Genomic DNA, 18,939 nt, shown 5'->3' on the forward strand with positions numbered 1-18,939 from the left:
TTAGCCCCTTGAGCCGTGGATCTGCCCAAGGTTTCTTCCTTGGTAAGGGAGTTTTTCCTTGCCCCTGTTGCTCTTGGGTGCTCCTTGTTGGTGCCCCCCCCCCCCCCAATTCCAATCCTCCCCCACCTTTCTTATGCAGCCCTTGCCACTTAATCTACTAAACCCCTCTTCTACTGCACTTTTTACCCCCCCCACTTTGCACAAATAGGCTGACACCAGACATAATTTCACTGCATTTCTTACTTCCAGTAACTATATGCATGTGACAATAAACTTCCGTATCCTTGTATCCTTGTAAATCCATGTAGGCCTATACGAAGGACTGAGAATAACAGGGTCTTTATTAAAATATATATATACACAAAGAAGTAAAACACTAAAATACAGCACTCAATCACCTTAACTACTGAGTGCAAAGTCTCTGTCTCACCTGCTGGTTGGCTTTTTCGCAGCCAACCCTGCAGTGATGTGCTGCCCTTTGCTGCCTCCCTGAATTGTCTCCCTCTCCTGAATCCGCCTCTTTTCAGTGGGCATCTTGGCTTCAAACAATAGCCTACCCAAAATAGTGATAGGATTTAGGCATTTAACCATTTTGAATAAAATAATTAATGTGATGCATTACATCCATCATTCATTCTTCTTGCTAAAACTAAATGTGAGAAACTAACTATCAGCAGACATGTAGTAACTATGTGATAACGGGCTGCTTGTCTGCAAGCTATCTGTCTGATTATAATAACCACAATATTATTACAGTGCATAAAAGTGACAAACTCAGCCTGGATTTATGAAGATTTTAAAGGAGAATTCCGGTGTGATATTGACCTAAAGTGTGTTGAAACATGATACCGAGTGTGAACGTATGTCTCATAGCCCATCTCGGCTTGTCCCCTGCACTCCAAAATCTGGCGCTAGTTAGCCGATGCTACCAACAGCTTTTTCAATGGTGGTGCTTCGGCATCGGGCTAGCCATGCAAATAAATCACTGTTTTACACCATTTACGAGGCTCAATGTATCTCCACACTTCATTGGTAGACTTCCGAGGGCCCTGACATTTAAAACGAGACATTGAGAACTTTGAAAAAGCACTGGTAGTTTACTTACAAGACGATTTATGCAGACAGTATCTTCACGAAGTTTAGCGTTTGCAGCCATCTTGAATTTAGTCACGATTTAGTCAAGCTACAAGTAAGAATGAACAGGTATGATAAGGGATCAGATTCCAAAAATAATTCAGTGGAAATGCATGGATTACAGTTTCTTCCAGTAGCAGCAACTGGAATCCATGCATTTCCACGGAATTATTTTTGGAATCTGATCCCTTATCATACCTGTTAATTTTTACTCGTGATGGGCTATGAGACATACATTCACACTCAGTATCATGTTTCAACACACTTTAGGTCAATATTTCGAATTGGTGCAGTTTTCAGCACAAAAACTAATTTCATTCTTTTGCTCTTTTGCATTGCTCTATGCTGTTCTATATTGCTTTCTGCCTCTTGGTTGCGCACACGTTTTCGTGACGTTGCATAGAAATCCATATATATATATATATATATATATATATATATATATATTATGTAATATTAATCCTTAACATGGTGAAAAGCCTAATATACTGTAACTTTTCACTGTGGCATAGTTCTGAATTTGTGTTTATTTAAGGCCTCAACAATGGTCCTTTTGGTCACAACATGTGATATTTGACACTATAGTTATAGTGACCTATCCAATCAACAAAGAAAAGCATACCTTGGAGGTAAAAATATGGGTCTAGGGACCTGAGTAATATTTCAATGTGTCTTTTTCAGAGATATTGACAGTTTATGAGCTAAATATGACTATGATGCTAGATTTAACTTGGAAATTGACTTAAAATAAGAAGAACATATCAAAATTGGATTCCTTGTATCAAACAAAGTAGAGAAAAATACATTATACAACAATTTAAGACTAAAGGAACTGAGATATAACCTTTCCTCTTTTCGGTGGGGGCCATTTTGGATTTTATGGATAACTGCCACTAGGGGGGCCACCCCAACTTGTATCCATGGATTTTTGAAAACCTTAGGCCTATACCTAACATCCTGCCAAAAATCAAAAACTTATCCAGAAGTGCCCAATCTTCATGATTTTTCACATATTCCTTCCCAGCTAATATGGGTCTCTCACAATGCAAGTTTAGATGTTCACACACACACACTAATGTGGGAACTATTCACACGGGTGGTACAGAGATGAAATAGACGGGAATCTGGCGGTGGATTATCCTTTACTGCATCTTTAAAGTGTAGGGCCTCACGCCTCAACTCTACAGACGATGCGTCAAATCAGCCGGTGTCACTGGGCCACCTGCACCTACGTCAAGCGACCTTAAATACACAAGGATAGGTCTGCCTCTGTTTTGTAAGAACCCATATGAGAACCGCATTCTGTCGGATCAGCGAAGAGTCTGGAACGCCGCAGTGGCTCTTCTGACGCAATTTCCTGGGTGTGGCTAGCCGCGTTCCTCCGGAGTTTTTCGGAGTGTAGAGACTGAGAGGTCGCTTCCCGCACTGAGACGGGAAAGAAATGTATCAGCTATGTGTGGCTGAAAGAAGACAGCGTCAAAGTAACAAACCTGGTGAGTAGGCTACGACTTTGGTCTGTCTCCCGGGTGTGTGTGTAAAGTGTCGCTTTGTCGGCCTGAAGCGGTTTCAAAAATCGGGGTGGTGCTGGTGTCCAACAAAAGAGAATACCATCGGCAATGGGGCAGCGACCAAATTAACGCTTACGGGAGATTCATTCGTTGTCACCCAACTCTTGGGTGTCCGCTTCAGCCAAGTAGGTTCCGTTGCGACCGAAGTTATCAGCTCTCCTTGACGATAAGTAAGCTTCTTCAGGTAGCTCATGGCAGCTGAGGCAGTAGCCTAGTCTATGGTGGCAGCTGCGCGTTCCATGTCGCAGGCTAGAAGTTGTTGTTGAGGAGGCTGTGAAGGGATTCGACTGAATGAATTGAAACTTCATGCACAGGTGATGAGCGTATCTCCTTGGCTGCAAGGCAGAGGGGGGCTTTTCACAGATCTGGGTAGACTACAGCCCAATCTAAACATCCTGTTCACCCACTCCCTTCGCCTACATGGGTTGCCTCTCTTTAACCAACAGAAAGAACCACTGTTTCATATTTGAGTAGCCTACAGGCTGGAATTTGCACGAGTTAGGAGGGAGAGAAACGGAAGGTAACGGATTTTTATGGTCTATTGCAGGGCTCTTCAATTGGCGGCCCGCGGGTCATTTGTACTGGCCCTTTAAAAAAAAAAAAATCTCTTGCATCTCTCGCTCGCCGCCGGGTGAATTTTCTCTTACCGCTTTCATACCTTTTAAAGGAAAACTTGGCAGGATTTCCCCCTCTGCTGGAGAAATTGTGCATTATGCTATTTCAAACTGTGGGAAAAGGTAATGATAAAGCACATGGATTTGTTTACAAGCTAGCGAACGGTTAGCATAAGTTTGGCAGAACTATGTGGATGTTACAAGGTAAGAAACACGATTTAAACTAGTTTCTTGTTTCTCATTTCTCTTTCCGGGACGGTAGTCTCAATGTTGCAAGGTTGGTTTTCCGCCTGAGGACGCTATGGTGCAGCGGGGAAAGTCACCATTTTCACCGGAACAGGTCATTTAACCATCCAAATGATTTGTAAACGGGTATATTACGTTGAAATGGTTGCCAAGTACCCTTTAACGACACCGGCAAGAAAAAACCTCGCGTGTACACACAGAGGTGTAACTGGCTAAATGTGCTGTAATGCAGCCGATGACGCCGCTGTGCAGAAGCTTCACGATAATTTTTGCGTGAATCGCGTAGAAGAAAACATTGTTGAAACAGTTAGTTAAGCCAGAGAATGTCAGGGCTCTGGTTAATCAGTCGCCTGAAATAAGGAGACTACAGACAATTCGGTTTTCAATTCAACTGTTAAACTAATGAAGTTCATTTTCAAGGTATGTGACTGCTATGTGAAATTGCAAATGCTTAGCCTACGCATTGCATTAGGTCTGAGCACCACTGAAGAAAACACTAACATGCAGTAAGCTAATGTTTAACTAAGTTAAGCTAACGTGTGCTTCTAACTTAGCCACTAAAGGCTGATAGGCTACATTGTGCACATAAATCATGACCGGGGAAAGAAAAACATTTTAATATGATAAATAAATGGTTTGGTTTGTTTGGTAAGCAGCATGTCAGGTCGAGTGCCTTGGCTGAGTTGAGAGGTGGGGCTATGTCGTCATAAAGTTGCCTACAGGCATCTACACGGCAAAAGTTAGCCTGCGGTTTCAAAAGTTCCCACTTCGGTTTCGGTCTCCTAAACTGCCGGTGTCGTGTACACGCAAGGCGTAACCGTTAACAAAACCTCACCGGTTTCACAAAAACCGGCGTCGTGTAAACGGCACCTCATCAGTCCTGCAGCCACTGCACCTCAGCCCATTGAACAAGTTAGGCTACATTACAATTCATTATATTTGTACATAAGCTGAACGTAAGTGCCATAGTTTAGTTTAAACCTAAATTGGCACGTTGGAGTTTATGAACTACTAATATTTAACAGGTTGTACCACACAAATAGTTTGTCAACAATATCGAGAAGAAAAAAAACACGGGCACAATTTTTGCAAAACTTGGCTAAAAGGAGGAGCAGATTAACCTGACCCTAGCCAGATGAATTTCGCTCCGCCTAGCTCCACTCATCCATCTGGAACCGATCCATTGAAGTGTTGCTTCAGAAGGCTGGGCCTAATCAAAAAAATGCTTGCATATGATTGAATAAGCCACTTGTCCGTCATCTATTGACGTGCTACTTCAACCACTCACATCGAAGCCAACCCGTGACTCTAATAACAGTGTCACAGTCGCTTCTACGCTATGTCACATCTATGGAACTCCTGCCCTGCGTCCTTATTGGCTGAACCATAAAGTCGGTTGCAGAAATCACTCTCAATGGAAGAGGTCCCAGATGGATGTGAGTGAAGCTAGGCGGAACGAAATTCATCTGGCTAGGGTCAGGTTAGGAGCAGATCCGACTCAAAGGGAATTTAAAAGTATTTCTAGCCTATATAGTAGCATATTGCATGCTGATGTCCTTCATTTCTTCACGTCTTACAACATAAACAAATGCAAGTGAAGTCAGAAATGAGCCTGTCTAAAGGCCTCTTGGAAATCATGTGGCATGTTACATTAAATGCGCACTCAATTGCGATTCGAAGCAAAAAGTATCACTGATAGCCTAACGAAGGTAAATTGCATATTTGTAAATGCGGCGACGGCAAAACGTTAAAGTGTATCGTAGACTTTATAATAACCAAAGAAAGTAAAGGAGATGATTTGCACCTCCGTTTGCCAAATAAAGGCCATGTTTGTGTTTCTACAATATGTTGGCACAGAACGTAATTTCTGTCAGAAACCAAGTAGGCCTAGGCTAAACGTTTTCATTGTCATCGTGAACTATGACGATGCCCATGTTCAGTAGGCTATGTTTTTCATTTATTCAAGCAGTGACATTTGGTTTAATGCATGGGGTAACGTTAGGTGCGTCAGAAAAAAGATGGGCCTGTCCCTCTCAAAACATTAAAATAGTGTGATTAGCAACCAGAAAAGAAAAAAATCCCGGGGGAGACACCCCCGGACTCCCGTGTTGTTGTTGTTGTTATTATTATTATTATTATTATTATTATTATTATTATTATTAGGCTATTATGACTGGCCTGCCCCCACTGCTAAAAAAAATCTAGAGGTCACGGTCATCTCATTTAAATGGTGGGAACGTCAAATGTAACAAGTAGGCCTATAAGTCAGAAGAGCTACATATGCGACTGATTACACATTTAATTCACGTGAACAGTGTTTGAATCCTGTTTGTACTCACTGGAAATCTTGGACCTAGCAGTTACTGTGCAAAGATTCCATTTGCGTTATCTGTTATCACAGATTTCATTCCATATTAGCCACCAACAACCGGCTAATGATGTTGTTATGCATGTACAAAATACAACATTTGAACACCCATATTGCTGCTGTTGTATTTCATTGTATATACAGCTGTTAATGTGATTACTCATATTTCAAGCCGCATTTCTCTGGCCCCTCAGTTATGATTCTTTTCATGAACTGGCCCCCATTACAAACTAATTGAATAGCCCTGGTCTATTGTCTGCAGGTGTTATCGCTGTATTGATGCTGCTTGGCATGGTTATACTGTTGAGAATTAGTGTACCGGTAGCTTAATTTTAAATGAGTTCAGATTGTTACACCAGAATAACAGTAGGTGAGCGCTCACACAATTTTCTCCCATATGGGTTTATGTCCCCACACACTTCAGGTTGTCATGCTGTCATTATTGAGTTTCAGGTATGAAAGGAGAGCTGATGTTGTTGAGTTTGCAGAAACCCGATGTGCCCCATTGTGCCCTTCTGGCATCATCACCCCCTGAGCGACAGAACAGCAGCAGAGCTCCCAGCTGCCAGGCAAAAAGCTCGCTGAGTAGGCTAGGGCAGAATCATAATTAATGTGACTCGAAAAAGGGCACAGTCAGATGAGTCAAGGAGGGATGTGGGAGAGAGAGAGAGGGGGGGGGGGGGGGGGACAGAGACTGAGGGAGGTGGAATTATAGAGGAGCGAACGAGAGAGTGGATGTGGAGAAAATAGATGGAGGGAAAAAGAGAGGAGAGGAGAAATTAGACGTGGGGGTGTTGGTTTAGACAGGCGAGAGAGAAAGAGAAACTGGTGAGTCAGGAAGGCCACCAGGGAGCCCCAGCATGACCAAGAGGACAGAATGATTCATCTGAGGTGGCAATGTAGTGGTAGGGGGTCAACCTGTTAACCAGGAAATGGTGAATGAATGAGTGAGCGAGTGAGTGGGATTTTTCACTGGACAGTTTCACATGAGAAATGGTTTCGCTATACAATAGGCATTGTTTTTGTTTTTGTGCATGTGAGGGAGAAGTAGGCTATGGTGAAGGCTGTGTGTGTGTACAGAGCGTGTCTCTGTGAGTGCTTTAAGGAGTGCCCACTGCCCACTGGCATCGGCCATGTTATTCAGGACTCTGCCTGGACAAAGAACTGACCAACAATGGTCTCTTTGTGTGTATTTGAGAGAGCTGGGGGGATTGAGGAGAGAGAGAGAGAAAGAAGGGAGGTTGAGAGAGAAATACCTGGACACGAAAGATGAGACGAATGAGAGGATAGAGACTAGGGGGGAATAAGGGGAAAAATGAAGGATAGAAAGAGAGAATTTGATAGAGAGAGAAAGTGTGTGTTTGTGTGTGTGTTTGCACTGTTTTAATGGACACTACAAGGTCTTGTTTCATACTGTTCAGAGCATTAAAAGACAATTTAGGAGCAGATAAATGGTTATTAGAACAGAGTTGGAACAGATTTTTGCAGCGCTGCTGTTGCACATGTCCCCTTCTCCAATCTGAGCTAACAGGCGTAATCAGAGCCACCTGACTGTACTGCAGTCATGACTCTTGAATGGTCTGATGACCACAAGTAGAGAAAGAGAGAGAGAGGGAACAAATATCTGAGTAGAAAGATATTGAGTGTCCCCTGTCTCTATCTCTCTCTCTTTCTTTCTCTCTTAACAGGTGCAGATAATTCTTGCTTTCTATGTTTTGCCACATCCGGAGAACATTAAATCCCAGAAATCTAACCACAAAGTGATTTGACCAAATGCTATAAATGTCCTTTAGTGCAGAAGCCCTTTAGTGCACAGAGCTGAGACCATTCCCTGCATTTTAGTAATGATTACCCCCCAGTCAGGCCACCACAGACCAAACCACACACTTTGCTTTGTGTGCAATTGCTGGGAAAGGAAGGGCAGGGTAGGGCAGATGCACCCACACACACACACACACACACACACACACACACACACACACACACACACACACACACACACACACACACAGTTACTGACACAAGCTGAAATCTTTGAAGGGCTGCAAAAATAAAAACTATCCGCAATCTTTCTCAGAAGTAGTGAGTAGTATGAACTAAAAGGAATGAATTAAACTCCCCCAATGAGTGACTACATATAGACGCAGATGCGCAACTCCTCTGCTAGATAATTACTCCACTGCCTAACCGGTTTTCCACCCAAGTGAAGCGGTGCCCAACTACACACAGCATTCTCCAGCTGCCCACTGAAGCACTGCTCATACTGCTAAACTGTCTTGTTAAACAGAGTTCCCAATGATGCCGTTCTGCTGCCAAAGTGGTGATCCACTGCAGCAATCCCATAATTGCTGTCATAGTCAAAATGTGTTAGTATATCATTCAAGTGCCTAATGTCCAAGCTACGTTTTCACAGAGCTTTGTCCCACCTGGCTAAACGGTGTGTCCCCTAGGCATTCTCGATAGGTAGGTACTTTATTGTCCCTGGTAGTCTGCTGGTAGGTTCTCACTCAAGTTCTCACTCACTGGTGTGACGGTACAAGATGTCCTCTGAGGTTGTCTTCACTTGGTTTGCTATGGGATTAAGGGCTGCTGAGGGTTGACCAGACCAGACTGGTTCCGAGAAGCTGGCCTACATGCAGTATCAGTTTTCCTTCTCCTCACTGGCTTTCACTCCTGTCCACTTCGAGTGACTTGTCCTCCCCCTCAGTCTTCTTATTCCCTCTTTCTGTAATTAATCTCTTTCTTTAGTCCTCCCTCGCTCCTGACTTTTCCACTTCTTTTTCTCCTCACCACTTCTTTTTCTCTCCATCTTTTCCCCCCTGTTCTTATACTGTCGACAGTCACGTTTCTAATCTTTTACCCAGAAAATTAAGGCTTTCTGTTCCCCTTTTGGACCTCACACATGACACACACACACACACACACACACACACACACACACACACAAAGTTGTTGTCCCTCACCCTGTCAGTAGCTGTTCTGTCTTAAAGCAGCTAAATGTGTGTAGGCAAACAAAAGTGTGTGTGTGTGTGTGTGTGAATGTCAGCGCTTGGGTGCTGGTTGCTTAGGGTTACTTGTAGAGGAGGTGAAATGTCTGCCCTGTCCCTCAAAAGACAAAACCAGAGGAAGAGAGCGAGGGGGAGAAAGATGGAGATGACACACAAAAAAAAGTGTCTGTGTGCATGTTTATGGACCCTGTCTCCTGACCACTCCCTGATATAAAGAGGAAATGTCGCACACAAGTGAGCTGATCAGAGCACACACACATAAACTCACACACAAAAACATACACACACCACACACTCTCATCCTCCTGTTTATTCTGCGGTCTTGGAAAGGAAACCGCGCTGGTTTGGATACAGATTCTGCTTTAGAAGGTGTGTGTGTGTGTGTGGGGGGGATCCTGCAGTATGTATGTGTGTGTGGATGTGAAATGGTACAGATGGAATGAGAATAGTAAGATAAGAACCAAAGTAAACATACATTCTCTCTCTCCCTCTCTCTCACACACACAGCTGCTCCTAAGCCCAAACTCCTGACTGTTTAAATGACAAATCATTGACTAAATGGTTATTAAGGATAATTCTCTGAGGAATGCTTCGTCTCTCTGGCTCTTCACCCTCTCTGTCCCTTGCTATTGCCACCATGTACTGAGAACATAAGTTACTGAATAACATACACACACACACACACGAAAGACACACACACACTTTAATACAGAAGTTGTAAACAATTTGGAATTTGGGACAAGTGTGTGTGTTAGGTGTGTCTGTGTGTTTGCAGTTTCCCTACACAGCAAAGCAGTCCTTAGGTCAGGGACACAAAGTTACTATAGCTGAAGAATCACTCTGGGATTCAACTCTGTGGCGTCGTCACCCTGTCTGACTCAGTCTTTCCTGTCTTGTCTGACCCACACACACACACATGCACACATGCACACACACACAGTCACACACACAAAAACGTCCATGACCTGTTATGTAAGGGACCTCCACAGCTACAGAGGAACAATAGGAGACTGGGAGATGCCTTTTTCCGAAGTCGCTTTCTCGCACCCTTCCTACCTCCCTCTGTCTAATTGTCTCTGTCCATCCCTGCTCTCCCCTCCTCTCTCTCTGTATTTCTCTATCGCTGGGTTTTTATTGGATTAATTCACCTAATTAATTCATATGTGTTTATGACCCAGTGTGCTATTTCCTCTCTCCTACTGGCCTGGGAAAATCTATATTTAGTCATATTGATCCATCAGGGAGGTGACTGTGTGTGTGTGTGTCAGAGTGTGTTTGTATGCGTGTGTTCTCCACATGCAGTGTCAGAACTTTTGTTCTGCTATATTGACAATCTTTATTTAGCTTCTGATGTCTCAGCACAGAATTAACTCACACACACACACACACACACACTTAGATACTTGGTGTGGTGCTAGGCTTACAGCTGTAACAGAAGAGATCAAGAACAGATGGGAGACATAATGGCTCCGCCATGTGCCAATCTGGCAATGAAGAGAGATGGCGCTGCCAACCAGGACTGAGCGAGCCGTGGTAAATAAGACTTTATGAAGTTCAGCTGAGGCACAGCCATCTCCCACCACACACACTCATACACATGCACACACACACATATACTCACTCACACAAACACACACAGAAACAAAGTTACAAATGCAGACAAAGGGTTTTTACATAAACCACACGCACATGTGCGTAGACTCAACCACAGTGAAGTAGCCCTTTGTCTGCGGTTTTCAATCTGTCCATATGGTCACAGAAATCCTTCTGTCTAGCATTTTATCAGTGCGTCTCTGTGGTGGTGGGGAATGAGTGTGTGAGTGCACGTGTGCTTAAATGCATCAGTGAGTGTCCGAGAATTTATGCTCGCAAACTAACCCCTTCCATGTTTCTCTTCTTCATCTTGTCTCACTTTCTTTGCCTCCATCGTACTGTCAACCTCTCTTCACCTCTTTCTATCTATCCTCTCTATCTCTTCATCATTTGTCTTTCTTTCTCTCACACCATTCCCACCTCTTTCCTTCTCTTCAGGTAAGCCATCATGATCCCCATCACCGAGCTGCGGTACTTTGCCGACACGCAGCCGGCGTACCGCATCCTGAAGCCGTGGTGGGACGTCTTCACGGACTACATCTCCATCGTCATGCTGATGATCGCCGTCTTTGGCGGCACGCTCCAGGTCACGCAGGACAAGATGATCTGCCTGCCCTGCAAGTGGGTGGTCAACCTGACCTGCGGTCACCAGAACGTCAGCGCCGACCCGAGCATGGTGGGCCCACCGGAGCCCAAGGGGATCCAGTATGACCTGGACCGGCACCAGTATAACTATGTGGACGCTGTGTGTTACGAGAACAAGCTGCACTGGTTTGCTAAGTACTTCCCTTATCTGGTGCTGCTTCACACACTCATCTTCTTGGCCTGCAGCAACTTCTGGTTCAAGTTCCCGCGCACCAGCTCCAAGCTGGAGCACTTTGTGTCCATCCTGCTCAAGTGCTTCGACTCGCCATGGACCACGCGAGCGCTGTCCGAGACGGTGGTGGAGGAGAGCGACCCCAAGCCGCCGCCCTCGCAGCAGTCGATGAAGGCCAACGGTGCGCGCGGCGACCACAAGCGGATGTCCAACGTGTCCGAGGACGTGGAGGCCAGCGTGCCGATGCTGCAGCGCACCAAGTCGCGACTGGAGCAAGGGATCGTGGACCGCTCCGAGACGGGTGTCCTGGACAAAAAAGAGGGCGAGCAGGCCAAGGCGCTCTTCGAGAAGGTGAAGAAGTTCCGCGTGCACGTGGAGGAGGGCGACATCGTCTACCGCCTCTACATTCGCCAGACGCTCATCAAGGTGGTCAAGTTCGCACTCATCATCTGCTACACGGCGTACTACGTGCGGCACATCGAGTTCAGCGTATGGTGCTCGGTGGACCTGGAGCGCTTGACTGGCTACCGGCTCTACCTGTGCGCCCACCCACTGGCCACTCTCTTCAAGATCCTGGCCTGCTTCTACATCAGCCTGGTGATGGTCTACGGCCTCATCTGCGTCTACACGCTGTGCTGGATGCTCCGTCGCTCGCTCAAGCGTTACTCTTTCGAGTCCATCCGCGAGGAGAGCAGCTACTCGGACATCCCCGATGTCAAGAACGACTTTGCCTTCATGTTGCACATGATCGACCAGTACGACCCGCTCTACTCGAAGCGTTTTGCCGTCTTTCTGTCGGAGGTGAGCGAGAACAAGCTGCGGCAGCTCAACCTCAACCTGGAGTGGACGCCCGAGAAGCTGCGCCAACGCGCCACCAAGAACGTCCAGGAGAAGCTGGAGCTGCACCTCTTCATGCTCAGCGGCATCCCCGACACAGTGTTCGACCTCCTCGAGCTGGAGGTGCTCAAGCTGGAGCTGATCCCGGACATCACCATCCCGCCGACCATCGCGCAGCTGGCCAACCTGCGTGAGCTCTGGCTCTACCACACGCCGGCCAAGATCGAGGCGCCAGCGCTGGCCTTCCTGCGCGAGAGCCTCAAGTCGCTCCACATCAAGTTCACCGACATCAAGGAGATCCCGCTGTGGATCTACAGCCTGAAGAACCTGAGTGAGCTGCACTTGACGGGCAACCTGAGCGCCGACAACAACCGCTACATCGTCATCGACGGCCTACGGGAGCTCAAGAGGCTCAAGGTGCTGCGGCTCAAGAGCAACCTGACCAAGCTGCCCCAGGTGGTGACCGAGGTGGGCCAGCACCTGCAGAAGCTCTCCATCAACAACGAGGGCACCAAGCTGATGGTGCTCAACAGCCTGAAGAAGATGGTCAACCTGATGGAGCTGGAGCTGGTGCGCTGTGACCTGGAGCGGATCCCACACTCCATCTTCAGGTGAGTCCAGCGCCGGGTCAGTACCTCGGCAATCGGTGCGCTTTTACCTGGTCTCCAAGTCATCCTTGCCCTCTCCCTCCTGTTTCAATTAAGCGCTGCAAGGACTGTGAATAGGATCCAGTTGGACAAACGATAAGAAATATGACTGTAGAAATAGAAAATATAAAAAATTTAAATGAGGGAGAGCCAATCACCTTTAAAGTCCTGAGACAAATGTGGCATAATAGATTGCCAGGTTATGTAAGACCTCAGTAAAACATTTGCATGAAATGTTGGCACAGACAGAAGTTAGATAAAGACGCATAGCCAGAATCTTTTCCTGTACTTCCCCTTTATAATGCTATTGCTTTTGTCTGCACAGGGCAATCTGTCTTTTTTGACACGGCTAGAGGTCAGGAAATTGTACTAGCCACAATGTTTCCACACAGACACACTCATGGTCTCACGCATGCTCAAATCATTACTGCAGTGTTAATGCAGTCTCATTGCCAAATGGGTGACTATTGATTGATTGGTTTTTTTTTTTGGCTCTTCTCCTGTCAGTCCACGTACTGATCCAAGCAGTGCTCAAGTGACACACACATAGACAGGTCATCTGCCAGAAAAATTAGGCCTATTTTCCTGCCAAAGTTTTCTCTTTGGATTTCGTGTCAGAACCCCAATTAGAACAGATTAAAACATGGGGCCTCTTGAAGTTTGTCCAAAAATGTAATATGGTGGCCTTAGTCCATAATGGCAGATATTTACACAGGTTTGGTTATGCTATAGGGACATTATCATGAAAAACAGTGTCATTTTAGCAAAAGACTGTCCTCTTCTATCAAAAAACATTTACAGAGGTTAACCGATTATTTTAAAACCCTAAATATTTTTATTTACAATTTTAAATCAGTAAGATTTTTGTCAAATATCAGAAATCATCAACCTCTTACAGGTTAAATACAGTTTAAAACAAATTGGGCACCTTAACTGAAACAGATTAAAACTTTTGGCATTTAGACATTTTTCAAAAAATTCAATATAAATAGGTCTGGAAAACCAGCCTGAACTTTTTCCACAAATTTTGAGGTCGGGAAGTTCGGTCTGGACTTATTTCGGTAAGAAGCAACTACCGGTATGCCCGAACCAGAGCTGTTCAGACCAATGAAATTGTCTGGATGGTTTTTTTTATGATGATGGACAATATGAGCAACAGTCTTATCACCAGACCCGCCTGCAGAGTACCGTATTTTCCCTACTATAAGTCGCACCAGTCAAAAAATGTGTCATGAAGAGGAAAAAACCATATATATAAATATATATATATATATATATATATATGTTGCAACTATGGAAAAAAAGTGCGACTTATAGTCCGGAAAATACGGTACTACAGAGTATTTCCAAGAGGACACAAGTGGGGAGGGGGTCATTGGTAGCGCAAACTTTTCATGTCACTGTTCATGAATTGGTAATGTTAACCGCTGACCGAAAAACAATGATGACCAAAAAACAAGAAGTTACGCAAAATGACAGCACACCCCTCTAAACTCGTCTGAGGATAAACAATCTCGTACAAATCAAAGGACCCCCAGTTCATGGCGAGTCAGCATGTACAAACAGAATGCACGATAACTTTAAAAACGACCAGAAGACAATGTTAAGGCATCTGTTGATATGAAGGATGGTTCGGGTGTTCTTCCTACAGGATTATATTTCACGGTAAACTGTTTCGTTGCTCTGATTGGTTAGGTCTATCCAATTGAGTGCCGAGGCATTTCCACCCCTGTGTTGGTTGACGCCCCATAATCACGCCCCAATGGAGCACTAGAAAATATTATGACTTTCTAGAGTATGATGACGTCAGTCTATAGAAATGTAATAATATTCCAAAAGTGGTGGATTTTTGGGCCTACACTTTCGGCTAAGCTACAGGGTAATTAATTACCGCCCCCCTATTCAAATATGTAATTGTTTTTAGTAACAGTCTCATTATTCAATATATCTAGCTGAGTGGTAAAATTGTATTTTTTTTAATTCCATCACCAATATACAACTAGTCTGTTTCTTATATCAGTTAACCTTTGTCAAAATGTGTTTAAATAGGAAAGATATTTCTGTAGCTTAGTTGAAAGTGTAGGCCCAAAAATTCACTATTTTGGGTAGGGCTGGTTCTAGCCTACTACATTTGGATGGGCTGATTGACATTTTTGGTGGGCAACATGGCAAAAAGTAGCCTAGAAATCTAGACGCGCCCCTACGCGCCCCTTTGCTGCCAGGGCTAGTCTAGCAACTCTCCGTTGGCTTGTGACCTCCAGAAATCGAAAAACTTAATCAGGCCATTGAAATTGTGTATAGAGTCGTTTGGTGGGCTTAACATAATGATTGATGGCAGAGTTGCAACGGTTTGGCTTGAATTCCCTGCTACTTGAAAACAAATATCCTATTGCGTCCTATTGCGTGCAGAGGGAATTTGAAAGACAACTGATTATCCCGCCCCTCGGACTGAGCACTGCAAACGGTGAGTGCCCAGACCCTACATTTTAATGTGGGTCTGGCTCGCCAGGCTAAGCAAAAAGGTCAAATTGGATCAAAATTGACATAAACAAATTACCTAGCTTTACCTTACTGCAGCCAACAGCAAAATAGTATTTTATTTTGTTGAAAAAAATGGCTTCATTTTGATACCGCTTTTTTTTACTGATTGCACAAACACACAGACTCTCATTTTGTCTGGCCAGAGAAATATTGGCCTGAGCTTAGCTTTCTTTTTTACACACACCTACAGTACACATGCATAACCTTAGCATAACCTTCACAGTTTGCTTGAGTACAGGGCCATTTGTTTTTCATTAGTGGGTTTTTGCTGTGCTAGGGTGTGGTCAACCAATAATTGCAGTTATGTCCCATTTGTTTCCCTCCATTTACAAGAATACCCACATGTAGGCCTACATCTGAATGATTCTTGTTATGTCTTGATTCTGGAGTCATCTGACTCTCTTCTCCATATGTGATCCCTCTCCCTTTCCCTCCCCTTTAGTCTCCACAACTTGCAGGAGATCGACCTGAAGGACAACAACCTGAAGACCATCGAGGAGATCATCAGCTTCCAGCACTTGCACCGGCTCACCTGCCTTAAGTTGTGGTACAACCAAATCGCTTACATCCCCATCCAGATCGGCACGCTCACCAGCCTGGAGCGCCTTTACCTGAACCGCAACAAGATCGAGAAGATCCCCAGCCAGCTGTTCTTCTGCCGCAAGCTGCGCTACCTGGACCTCAGCCACAACAACCTGACCAGCATCCACCCGGACATCGGCTTCCTGCAGAACCTGCAGTCACTGGCCGTCACGGCCAACAGGGTGAGTGTGTGTGTCTGTCTGTCCGTGTGTGTGTGTGTCTGTCTGTCCGTGTGTGTGTCTGTCTGTCCGTGTGTGTGTGTGTCTGTCTGTCTGTCTGTGTGTGCCTGTGTGTGTCTGTGTGTGTGTGTGTGTTACCGTATTAGCATCTGTGTGTGGGTTTGTGCTTGTTTGTGTGGATGGAAAGTTCAACACTTGAGGCTGCATTTAAAAAAAGATGCTTTGTCATGTGGACTTTCTTCTAAATGGCCTGTGCCTGGGGTTTCATAAAGACACATTAGATCAGATCCAGGAAATTAGATTAGAGTCAAATTGATGAATTGAATATAGTGTGTGTGTGTGTGTGTGTGAGCGAGAGAGAGAGAGAGAGTGTGTGTGAGTGTGTGTGTGTGCACATGTTTTTAATTTGGGTTGTTTTTGTTTTTGCAAGAATGTGTGTTTCTTAGAGAATTTAGAGTGCACATGCTTTTGTGTTTATTTGTTTTATTTTAGGGTCTAGTCCAGGTAGGTGGTATGGCCCTAAATATAGCCTCAGTTTATGAGACTTCCCAGCTATGCCTTGTTTGTGTGGTGTGTGTGTGTGTGTGTGTGTGTGTGCATGTGTCTGTGTCTGTGTGCCGAACACACTTATTGTTGCTCCATTAGCGCGTTAGACCTAAATGAGTTGTGTAATTTGTGTGTGGGGAGTCCAGATGGACATGATCTCAGCAGAAACAACTCTGTTTGTGTGTGTGTGTGTGTGTCTGCGCATGCTTGAGTTAATGTGTACACAATCATCTGCTTTGAGGAATTACAATGTATGTTTCCAAAGAGAACAATGTGTTCTCCTTCCCTTCCCAAACACATATAGACATTCACACACACACATATGCGCCCCCACTCACGGACACACACACACACACACACACACACACACACACACACAGAGGGAGCCTGAAGAAAAGCTGGCATAAGATGATCAGTGTTAATTGGCTTTAGTGTGTTTTACCTATAGAATGTAGTGCAGTCATCCCTAATTCCTTTGCCCCACACACCTTCACAGACTTTACAAGGGGAAAGGGTGTAAACATGTATGGGAGTGTTTGAAGAAGAAAATATGTGTTCAGTCAGTAAAATATACAGGTGATTTTTTTTTTTTTTTTTTTTTTTTTTGCTAGGCACTGTGCTCACCACATCTACTCCTTGTGATTCACTCTCTTTCCTTCTCAACCTCCCCCTATTACTTCCCCATACTTACACTATAATTTTCACCTCCAATGTCTTCCTTCCATTCTTCCTTACTTCCTTTCTTTATTTCTGTCATTTTTTTTCTTTCTATCTTCCTTTTCTGTTCTCCTTCCTCCCATTCTTTCTTTCTTTTTTTGTCCTGGTTACATATTGTCTTTCTTTCCCTCCCTCCCCTCCTCAGATCGAAGTTCTGCCGCCGGAGCTGTTTCAGTGCCGCAAGCTGCGCACGCTCCACCTGGGCAACAACTGCCTGACCACGCTGCCATCGCGCTTCGGCGAGCTCACCAGCCTCACGCTGCTGGAGCTGCGCGGCAACCGGCTGGAGGGCCTGCCCGTCGAGCTGTCCGAGTGCCGCCTGCTCAAGCGCTCAGGCCTGGTCGTGGAGGAGGACCTCTTCAACACGCTGCCGCCCGAGGTCAAGGAACAGCTGTGGCGCGCCGACAAGGAGCAGGCATGAGAATAGGGTGGGGGATGACCGTGGAAACGAGGACGAGAACATGGAGAGAAAGAGACTCTCAGAGCGATGGGTGGATTTGACCACAGGCCATTTGTCTATTTTAATGTTTTGTTTTGGATCTTTTTGTTTTGAAAGATTATTTTGTTTGTTCATTTCTTTGTTTTTAAAGATTTTTTTGTTTTTAATATGAGGTGTGGACTACAAGCTGATGATGGTTAGAAGAAAACAAAAGTGTGGACAGATACAGAGAGATGAGTGAATGTGTGGCTAATCAAGAATGAGACACCTTTTGTATTAGAAATGTAACGTTGGAGCTCTGCAATGTAATGTGTGCAAGGGCACATGCTCAAGTGTGTGTGTGCAATCACGCCTCCGTGCCTCAAGGTGGCAGTGTAGGAAGGCCAGTTGGCAAGACCCTTAAAGACGCTCACACTTACACAACAGGTAGTGTGTGCGTGTGTGTGCGTGTGTGTGTGTGTGTGTGTGTGTGTGTGTGTTATGAGCTTGTGCCTGATAATGGGTTGAGAAAGTTGAGGCGTGGAATGAGAACAAAAACACACTAACGGCTCTACAACAGTATCTCACGACGACACGCATACCCTCTTTCAATCCTCAACACTGTGCAACACACTCAACACAAACACACACACACACACACACACACTAGCGTGCCTGTGTACATGTACTTAATCTGTAAAGTGGAGGGATTACTTCACTTCTGAAAGTCTAGAGAATGGAAGGTCCTTCTACAAAAGGGAATTTGAGACGGGCAGTCACTCCGCTCATGACTCCTGTTCTAATGGCCTTAATGTCATATGCTGGAATACTGGCTGCTTTTAGGAAAAAACACAAAAAAACTTTCTTTTTAATTTTATATATATGTTTTTCATTTGTTTCAAGATATGCAAATGTATGTTTTAACATTCATGACATAACACTTTTTTGTATTAGACGTTTATATGGTTTATTATTATATTGTAATTATTTTAACGTTTTAACTAAGAGAATGGTAGGTTGAGTGTACTGACAGGTATGTTGTCATGCCCAGCCACAGAGACTGAATGTCAAACACCCACACACATACTGCTCAGTAAGCCAATGAAACACTCCTTTAATACACT

At 44.7% G+C, this 18,939-nt stretch overlaps 1 protein-coding gene across 1 annotated transcript; it reads left to right on the forward strand.

Moving 5' to 3' along the window:
- Window positions 1-2,428: 2,428 nt before the first annotated feature.
- On the forward strand, window positions 2,429-18,937 carry lrrc8aa (leucine rich repeat containing 8 VRAC subunit Aa). The gene is made up of 4 exons (XM_042058415.1): window positions 2,429-2,627; window positions 10,970-12,796; window positions 15,816-16,137; window positions 17,543-18,937. Exons 2-4 carry the CDS (start codon window positions 10,980-10,982, stop codon window positions 17,816-17,818), a joined length of 2,415 nt encoding a protein of 804 aa, XP_041914349.1. The 5' UTR covers window positions 2,429-2,627; window positions 10,970-10,979; the 3' UTR covers window positions 17,819-18,937.
- Window positions 18,938-18,939: the final 2 nt, after the last annotated feature.

The sequence above is a fragment of the Alosa sapidissima genome, chromosome 13 (genome assembly GCF_018492685.1).
Source record: "Alosa sapidissima isolate fAloSap1 chromosome 13, fAloSap1.pri, whole genome shotgun sequence".
NCBI classification, from domain to species: Eukaryota; Metazoa; Chordata; class Actinopteri; order Clupeiformes; family Clupeidae; genus Alosa; species Alosa sapidissima.

Coding starts and splice junctions, on each gene's coding strand:
- lrrc8aa (XM_042058415.1), top strand. CDS start 10,980: ATGATCCCCATCACCGAGCTGCGGTACTTTGCCGACACGCAGCCGGCG. Junction 12,797..15,815: donor ATCCCACACTCCATCTTCAG/GTGAGTCCAGCG, acceptor CCTCCCCTTTAG/TCTCCACAACTTGCAGGAGA. Junction 16,138..17,542: donor TGGCCGTCACGGCCAACAGG/GTGAGTGTGTGT, acceptor TCCCCTCCTCAG/ATCGAAGTTCTGCCGCCGGA.